Genomic DNA, 10000 nt, shown 5'->3' on the forward strand with positions numbered 1-10000 from the left:
CTCATCAAATAAACTAGTGGGAGCGATAATCCAGAGAGAGAATGTCCTTTTCCTGTACTATCTCACTGTGACTGAACACCGTACATTACATGTGATAAATAAAAAGGAATATTGGATCTTAGAGACAGGTTGGATGTATAGAGACCGGCTGGATGTGTAGATGTGGAGAGACAGGTTTAATGTATAGAGACAGGTTGGGTGTGTAGAGAGACAGGTTGGGTGTGTAGGTGTGGAGAGACCGGTTGGATGACGTGTAGAGACCGGTTGGGTGTATAGAGAGAGACCGGTTGGATGTCCCTCGTTAGCTCACCCAGTTGCTCGTCTTGCGCAGCCTTCTCTCCAGGCCCTTCTGCAGTCTCTCTCCCACAGGGTCTCTCTCACACAGGGTCTCTCTCACACAGGGTCTCTCTCACACAGGGTCTCTCTCACACAGGGTCTCTCTCACACAGGGTTTCCCTCGTTAGCTCACCCAGTTGTGCGTCTTGCGCAGCCTTCTCTCCAGGCCCTTCTGCAGTCTCTCTCCCACGCCTCCCGGCTTCTGGAAGTCCGTGAGCAGCTCCCGGGTGTGGCTCAGCTCCTCCTCCTCCACGATGGGCTCCAGGGCCCGCAGGTAGCGCTCGCAGGTCTGCTGCAGCGGCGGCACCGGCAGCTTGGGCAGCCCCTCCTGGTGGGCCAGGTACCGCCCGGCGATGCGCGTCACCGACACGGGCTTCACCAGGCTGCAAGGTTTCACCTGGGAGAGGAGAGGATGGGGAACAACGCATCGGGTTTCTGGTCTGGTGTGAAGACAGAGAAGACAATTAGAGCGTCTTTGTCGTAGCCTACATTCTCAAAGAAAGCTAAGTTAGCTACTTGAGTGAGTGATTATAATATATGAATGTATTATTAATTACATCGCATGCAGACACATACCGACCACCTGCTAAAGTCTACTGTTAAATATGATCGCTTCTTATATTGGATGCATCTGCTGCAGCACTAGTATCGCGAGGATGAGGACTAGATATTCTGGTTCGCATGAGGGTATTATTATTATTATTATATTATATAATAATATATTATATAATAATAATTATTATTATGGTATATATAGACAGGGTATTATTATGGTATATATAGACAGGGTATTATTATGGTATATATAGACAGGGTATTATTATGGTATATATAGACAGGGTATTATTATGGTTTATATAGAGGGTATTATTATGGTATATATAGACAGGGTATTATTATGGTGTATATAGACAGGGTATTATTATGGTATATATAGACAGGGTATTATTATGGTTTATATAGACAGGGTATTATTATGGTTTATATAGAGGGTATTATTATGGTATATATAGACAGGGTATTATTATGGTTTATATAGACAGGGTATTATTATGGTATATATAGACAGGGTATTATTATGGTATATAAAGACAGGGTATTATTATGGTTTATATAGACAGGGTATTATTATGGTATATATAGAGGGTATTATTATGGTATATATAGAGGGTATTATTATGGTTTATATAGACAGGGTATTATTATGGTATATATAGAGGGTGTTATTATGGTATATATAGACAGGGTATTATTATGGTATATATAGACAGGGTATTATTATGGTATATATAGAGGGTATTATTATGGTATTATTATATAGACAGGGTATTATTATGGTATATATAGACAGGGTATTATTATGGTATATATAGAGGGTATTATTATGGTATATATAGACAGGGTATTATTATGGTATATATAGAGGGTATTATTATGGTATATATAGACAGGGTATTATTATGGTATATATAGACAGGGTATTATTATGGTATATATAGACAGGGTATTATTATGGTTTATATAGACAGGGTATTATTATGGTATATATAGACAGGGTATTATTATGGTATATATAGAGGGTATTATTATGGTATATATAGACAGGGTATTATTATGGTATATATAGAGGGTATTATTATGGTATATATAGAGGGTATTATTATGGTATATATAGAGGGTATTATTATGGTATATATAGAGGGTATTATTATGGTATATATAGACAGGGTATTATTATGGTATATATAGACAGGGTATTATTATGGTTTATATAGAGGGTATTATTATGGTATATATAGAGGGTATTATTATGGTATATATAGAGGGTATTATTATGGTATATATAGACAGGGTATTATTATGGTATATATAGACAGGGTATTATTATGGTATATATAGACAGGGTATTATTATGGTATATATAGACAGGGTATTATTATGGTTTATATAGACAGGGTATTATTATGGTATATATAGAGGGTATTATTATGGTATATATAGACAGGGTATTATTATGGTATATATAGAGGGGATTATTATGGTATATATAGACAGGGTATTATTATGGTTTATATAGACAGGGTATTATTATGGTATATATAGACAGGGTATTATTATGGTTTATATAGACAGGGTATTATTATGGTATATATAGAGGGTATTATTATGGTATATATAGAGGGTATTATTATGGTATATATAGAGGGTATTATTATGGTATATATAGACAGGGTATTATTATGGTATATATAGACAGGGTATTATTATGGTATATATAGACAGGGTATTATTATGGTATATATAGACAGGGTATTATTATGGTATATATAGACAGGGTATTATTATGGTTTATATAGACAGGGTATTATTATGGTATATATAGACAGGGTATTATTATGGTTTATATAGACAGGGTATTATTATGGTATATATAGACAGGGTATTATTATGGTTTATATAGACAGGGTATTATTATGGTATATATAGACAGGGTATTATTATGGTATATATTATTATGGTATATATAGACAGGGTATTATTATGGTATATATAGAGGGTATTATTATGGTATATATAGAGGGTATTATTATGGTATATATAGAGGGTATTATTATGGTATATATAGAGGGTATTATTATGGTATATATAGACAGGGTATTATTATGGTATATATAGACAGGGTATTATTATGGTATATATTATATAGACAGGGTCCAGGAGATGTGTGAATGTTGTATATAGATATAGACCTCATATATAGACCTCACTGTTAAACAATATAGACCTCACTGTTAAAGCCCAGTTAAATATTAACCCGACATCATGTCCAGCTACCGGTATGTTAACTTACTCACAGCAGCTAGCAGAGTATCGTTAGCTATCTGGATGCTTAGATTTAGTTTTAGTTCAAAAAAAGTTAGTGAAACAATCCAGACAGTTGTTCTGGTATCAACGGGATTGTGCATGTCTCTGGCTGAGAGGTTTATACAGGTAAATACCGCAGAACAAATACTCTGGCTAAGTGAGCTAAGAACTAAGTGAGCTCTAGCTAACGAACACGAACACGCACTTGTCCACTTCTCACAGTTAGCTAGAGCTAATGCTAGCTAGCTAAGCCATCTTACTTCTAACAGTTATCTAGACCTGGTGCTAACTAGCTAAGCCATCTTTCCGAAGCCAGTAACTAGCTCGTTAGCATAATGCTTTAACATGATAGTAACTAGCTATCGTAGCATAAAGCTTTAACTCACCATGGTTCTGGCCAAAATGCCCAACATTGTGTTTTCCAGTAGACGCCCCCAAAAGGGCTGGTGCTCAAAGTACAGGATCTATCTGAGTACAGGGTCTATCTCTCTCATTCGGGACCTAGTTCAACCATGGAGGTATGAGTTCAACACGTCTGTCCCCTGGAGGTTTAATATAAACAACCCACTTCTCCCTGACGGCTTCACGGTCACACCAGCACCAGGACAGGCTCCGGCTCCGGCCGCCAGGGGGCGCTAACACACCAGTGGAGGAGGAGGGGTGAAAGGTGAGAGTTGAAAGGCCATGTTGTCAAAAATATTCACCTCTTGGTAAACATGGCGGAGACTGAACATCAGTCAGGTAACCAGCAAACTCTATTAGATGTTTTGTTTTATAAACACAATATATTGGCCTGTAACGGGTGTAAATATATAGTAAATCGTATCTGTATATGTGAGCGTGGGAAGCTGGTCTGCTGGATCTGATGCTGCTGGGTTCGGGGATTTGATGACAAATGAATGCCTGGTTCCTCTGTTAACATGGTTCCTCTGTCTACTAACTTAGTGCTAGATAATAACGTTAGACGAGCTCGATAGATGGAGAACCTGACTCACTAACGTTAGACCACATCTAACATCTAATCTATGTCTGCTCTGACATAGCTAGCTTTTTATTTTCTAATTCTACGAAGTCTTCCCATCTGAAATGTCCATTCATGTAGCTCTAGAGTAGCCTAGCCTAGCTAGCTTATCTAACCCTAACCCTAGCCTGACAGGTACCGTTCTGCTCCTGGGTTGAAAGCTTGATCCATTCCTGGGTTTCCATTCATCACTCAGTCATTCATCACTCAGTCATTCATCACTCAGTCATTCATCACTCAGTCATGCTCTGCAGACAGAATGTAATGTTCTTACATTCACTGGTTTAAGTATCACGCCTGATAAAATGCTTGTTGTTGTTCTGAATTATTCTGAATAAATGTAGTCATAACAGGATGTATACGGAGCATCTTAGTATTGGTGGAGTTCACTAAAATAGATATAAACGACACTAAAATAGTCAATATCCCCAAATGTTTCCTGATGATGTAACCGTTGTATAAAAGCCAACTCACTTTTATGCAACAGTTAAGTGACGCAGCACAACCGGTGGTACATAAGAGAGACACAGAGAGACACAGAGAGACACAGAGAGACACGAGAGAGACACGAGAGAGACACGAGAGAGACACGAGAGAGACACAGAGAGACATGAGAGAGACATGAGAGAGACACAGAGAGACACAGAGAGACACAGAGAGACACAGAGAGACACAGAGAGACACAGAGAGACACGAGAGAGACACGAGAGAGACACACGAGAGAGACACAGAGAGACACGAGAGAGACATGAGAGAGACACAGAGAGACACAGAGAGACATGAGAGAGACACAGAGAGACACAGAGAGACACGAGAGAGACACGAGAGAGACACACGAGAGAGACACAGAGAGACACAGAGAGACATGAGAGAGACACAGAGAGACAGAGAGAGACAGAGAGAGACACGAGAGAGACACAAGAGAGACACAGAGAGACACAGAGAGTCCAGCTGAAGCAGGAAGTCCAGTCCCCTATGGGACCTTAAAGAATACGTTCCCCATTTTGTATTTTGAGGCTGTTCACAGTCTGGTTTACATGAACCTACCTGACACACACAGCCTATAGAACCTGACACACACAGACTATAGAACCTGACACACACAGACTATAGAACCTGACACACACAGACTATAGAACCTGACACACACAGACTATAGAACCTGACACACACAGACTATAGAACCTGACACACACAGACTAGAACCTGACACACACAGACTATAGAACCTGACACACACAGACTATAGAACCTGACACACACAGACTATAGAACCTGACACACACAGACTATAGAACCTGACACACACAGACTATAGAACCTGACACACACAGACTATAGAACCTGACACACACAGACTAGAACCTGACACACACAGACTATAGAACCTGACACACACAGACTATAGAACCTGACACACACAGACTATAGAACCTGACACACACAGACTATAGAACCTGACACACACAGACTATAGAACCTGACACACAGACTATAGAACCTGACACACACAGACTATAGAACCTGACACACACAGACTATAGAACCTGACACACACAGACTATAGAACCTGACACACACACACTATAGAACCTGACACACACAGACTATAGAACCTGACACACACAGACTATAGAACCTGACACACACAGACTATAGAACCTGACACACACAGACTAGAACCTGACACACACAGACTATAGAACCTGACACACACAGACTATAGAACCTGACACACACACACTATAGAACCTGACACACACAGACTATAGAACCTGACACACACAGACTATAGAACCTGACACACACAGACTATAGAACCTGACACACACAGACTATAGAACCTGACACACACAGACTATAGAACCTGACACACACACACTATAGAACCTGACACACACAGACTATCATGTCCCTGATCGCCTCAGTATTGAGGTAGTTGTTCTGCAGATGTGCACTTAGCAAAGGGCCAATGAAACTTTGGATAAAGAATGATGAATGTGCTTTTCCAGGACGGGTGTAATAATGTGACCAGTCTCAATATGGTATCATGTAAAATTTATCACAATCCAGAACCGAAAGTTGAAACAAAAGTTCAATTTGAAACAGAACTATTTTGCGACTGCACTATGATGGAATTACCTACAATAGCCTGCCTGTGTGTGTGTGTGTGTGTGTGTGTGTGTGTGTGTGTGTGTGTGTGTGTATGTGTGTATGTATGTGTGTGTGTGTGTGTGTATGTGTGTGTGTGTGTGTGTGTGTGTGCGTGCACGTGCGCATCATTCTCTCCTAGCTAGAGTAAATCTTGTTTGAAAAGCATTGTACCAATTCTCTATGGGTAGATTCAGCAAAATAACATGATTATAAAGTTCTTCCTGAAGGGTGTGTTTGTTCTATAGAGGACTAGTACAAACACTAACAGCCTTTTTAAGATTTCAAATTCTCCATCTCTTGTCCTCAGGCTCCTCCTCTCCTGAAGATGACACGCCCCCAATCCCGGCCAGCTTCATGGTGCCCAAGAAAGAGATCAGCGTGGTCCCTGACATGGGGAAGTGGAAGCGCTCTCAGGTAGGACACGCCCCCCGCTGGTATCACTAGGCTAGCCTGGGCCCAGTCCCAAACCCCCCGCTGGTATCACTAGCCTGGCCTGGGCCCAGTCCCAAACCCCCCGCTGGTATCACTAGCCTGGCCTGGGCCCAGTCCCAAACCCCCCGCTGGTATCACTAGGCTAGCCTGGGCCCAGTCCCAAACCCCCCGCTGGTATCACTAGCCTAGCCTGGGCCCAGTCCCAAACCCCCCGCTGGTATCACTAGGCTAGCCTGGGCCCAGTCCCAAACCCCCCGCTGGTATCACTAGCCTAGCCTGGGCCCAGTCCCAAACCCCCCGCTGGTATCACTAGGCTAGCCTGGGCCCAGTCCCAAACCCCCCGCTGGTATCACTAGGCTAGCCTGGGCCCAGTCCCAAACCCCCCGCTGGTATCACTAGGCTAGCCTGGGCCCAGTCCCAAACCCCCCGCTGGTATCACTAGCCTGGGCCCAGTCCCAAACCCCCCGCTGGTATCACTAGGCTAGCCTGGGCCCAGTCCCAAACCCCCCGCTGGTATCACTAGACTAGCCTGGGCCCAGTCCCAAACCCCCCGCTGGTATCACTAGGCTAGCCTGGGCCCAGTCCCAAACCCCCCGCTGGTATCACTAGGCTAGCCTGGGCCCAGTCCCAAACCCCCCGCTGGTATCACTAGCCTGGGCCCAGTCCCAAACCCCCCGCTGGTATCACTAGGCTAGCCTGGGCCCAGTCCCAAACCCCCCGCTGGTATCACTAGGCTAGCCTGGGCCCAGTCCCAAACCATTTATTCCCTCCTATCCCCGTGGTCCTGATTGCTCCCTCTCAGATAACTGGACGCACTCTGTGGTGTTGTCATGGTCCCGTTCCAAAACTAGTAGCCTTGCAGGCGCTCCAGTCATCTTATTAGGATGTGTGGATCTAACAGGACGTTACTTGGGGCCTTCACCGTTCTCTGTCCTTCTCTTTCCCCCTGTCCCCCTGTCCCTCTGTCCCCCTGTCCCCCTGTCCCCCTGTCCCTCTGTCCCCCTGTCCCCCTGTCCCTCTGTCCCTCTGTCCCCCTGTCCCCCTGTCCCTCTGTCCCCCTGTCCCCCTGTCCCTCTGTCCCTCTGTCCCTCTGTCCCCCTTTCCCTCTGTCCCCCTGTCCCTCTGTCCCTCTGTCCCCCTGTCCCTCTGTCCCCCTGTCCCCCTGTCCCCCTGTCCCTCTGTCCCCCTGTCCCTCTGTCCCCCTGTCCCTCTGTCCCCCTGTCCCTCTGTCCCCCTGTCCCCCTGTCCCTCTGTCCCTCTGTCCCCCTGTCCCTCTGTCCCTCTGTCCCCGCAGGCGTACGCTGACTACATGGGCTTCATCCTGACGCTGAACGAGGCCGTGAAGAGGAAGAAGCTGTCGTGTGAATACAAGGTGTCAGAGGTACAGGAATATTACCCACCATGCCTTTCACCTGGCGTAGGACAGGAATATTACCCACCATGCCTTTCACCTGGCGTAGGACAGGAATATTACCCACCATGCCTTTCACCTGGCGTGGGACAGTAATATTACCCACCATGCCTTTCACCTGGGGTAGGACAGGAATATTACCCACCATGCCTTTCACCTGGAGTAGGACAGGAATATTACCCACCATGCCTTTCACCTGGAGTAGGACAGGAATATTACCCACCATGCCTTTCACCTGGAGTAGGACAGGAATATTATCCACCATGCCTTTCACCTGGCGTAGGACAGGAATATTACCCAGCATGCCTTTCACACTGTCAGAGGTGTATTTCATTAGCAGTTGCCGGGGGCAACCCTCTGGCATTTTCCAGAGCGTTGAAATTCTACGATCTGCAGCAATTGAACTTCCTATTGATTCAGCCTGCTAATACTGGTCTGTCTGTCTGTCTGTCTGTCTGTCTGTCTGCCTGTCTGTCTGTCTGTCTGTCTGTCTGCCTGTCTGTCTGTCTGTCTGCCTGTCTGCCTGCCTGTCTGTCTGTCTGCCTGTCTGTCTGTCTGCCTGTCTGCCTGTCTGCCTGTCTGTCTGTCTGTCTGTCTGTCTGTCTGTCTGCCTGTCTGCCTGTCTGTCTGCCTGTCTGCCTGTCTGTCTGTCTGTCTGTCTGCCTGTCTGTCTGTCTGTCTGTCTGTCTGTCTGTCTGTCTGTCTGCCTGTCTGTCTGTCTGTCTGCCTGTCTGCCTGTCTGTCTGTCTGTCTGTCTGTCTGTCTGTCTGTCATCATTGTCCTGGGACACGTTGTCCTGGCGGTGTTCATATTGACACGTTGTCCTGGCGTGTTCATATTGGCGCTGCCACCAGCAGGAGGCCCCAAGCAGACAGGGACGGATTTTTAAATTAAGTAATTAGGGCCGAATAAAATGGCTAATTAATGATGGTGATACTACTACCCACCAGCAGGGGCCACACACACACACACACACACACACACACACACACACACACACACACACACACACACACACACACACACACACACACCTGCAGTAGGAGATGAAATGTTCTCTGCTCTTATCCCATCCTGTCGTCCTTCCCCCGAGGGCAGCCGGGAGCAGACGAGGGCAGGAGCCTCGCCCCGGGGGCCAATATAAGTGCTCCTGTCCACCCGTCGTGTGTGTGTGTGTGTGTGTGTGTGTGTGTGTGTGTCCGTCCGTCCGTCCGTCCGTCCAGGAACACAGGCTGGCTAAATGTCCAGTTAGTGATCATGTGCTCCAGCGGGAATCAGAAGTGGAATGTTTGACCCCTACAGTGAGAGGGTCTGGTGGTACAGGCCAGAATGTTTGACCCCTACAGTGAGGGGGTCTGGTGGTACAGGCCAGAATGTTTGACCCCTACAGTGAGAGGGTCTGGTGGTACAGGCCAGAATGTTTGACCCCTACAGTGAGGGGGTCTGGTGGTACAGGCCAGAATGTTTGACCCCTACAGTGAGGGGGTCTGGTGGTACAGGCCAGAATGTTTGACCCCTACAGTGAGAGGGTCTGGTGGTACAGGCCAGAATGTTTGACCCCTACAGTGAGGGGGTCTGGTGGTACAGGCCAGAATGTTTGACCCCTACAGTGAGGGGGTCTGGTGGTACAGGCCAGAATGTTTGACCCCTACAGTGAGGGGGTCTGGTGGTACAGGCCAGAATGTTTGACCCCTACAGTGAGAGGGTCTGGTGGTACAGGCCAGAATGTTTGACCCCTACAGTGAGGGGGACTGGTGGTACAGGCCAGAATGTTTGACCCC

General features: G+C 45.6%; 2 protein-coding genes across 3 annotated transcripts in view; one reads left to right on the forward strand and one right to left on the reverse strand.

Annotated features, from left to right (window-relative positions):
* Positions 1–3773, reverse strand: part of crata (carnitine O-acetyltransferase a) — a 17831-nt gene extending 14058 nt beyond the window's left edge. For both annotated transcript variants that reach the window (XR_014630967.1, XM_084455967.1), the window contains exons 1-2: positions 3588–3773; positions 470–733 (exon numbers count right to left, since the gene is read on the reverse strand). Coding sequence is in view for 1 of the 2 variants with exons in the window: in XM_084455967.1 (XP_084312093.1) it covers positions 470–733; positions 3588–3614 (291 nt within the window). In the remaining variant the exon portion in view is untranslated. The remainder of the gene's footprint in view (positions 1–469; positions 734–3587) is intronic.
* A 107-nt stretch (positions 3774–3880) lies between these two features.
* Positions 3881–10000, forward strand: part of ptpa (protein phosphatase 2 phosphatase activator) — a gene marked incomplete at its 3' end in the record, with an annotated part of 9933 nt that continues 3813 nt past the window's right edge. The window contains exons 1-3 of the mRNA XM_084455774.1: positions 3881–3942; positions 6684–6790; positions 8103–8189. Of these exons, the coding sequence (XP_084311900.1) occupies positions 3918–3942; positions 6684–6790; positions 8103–8189 (219 nt within the window). The 5' untranslated portion in view covers positions 3881–3917. The remainder of the gene's footprint in view (positions 3943–6683; positions 6791–8102; positions 8190–10000) is intronic.

The sequence above is a fragment of the Borostomias antarcticus genome (assembly GCF_949987555.1).
Source record: "Borostomias antarcticus genome assembly, chromosome: 2".
Classification (NCBI taxonomy): domain Eukaryota; kingdom Metazoa; phylum Chordata; class Actinopteri; order Stomiiformes; family Stomiidae; genus Borostomias; species Borostomias antarcticus.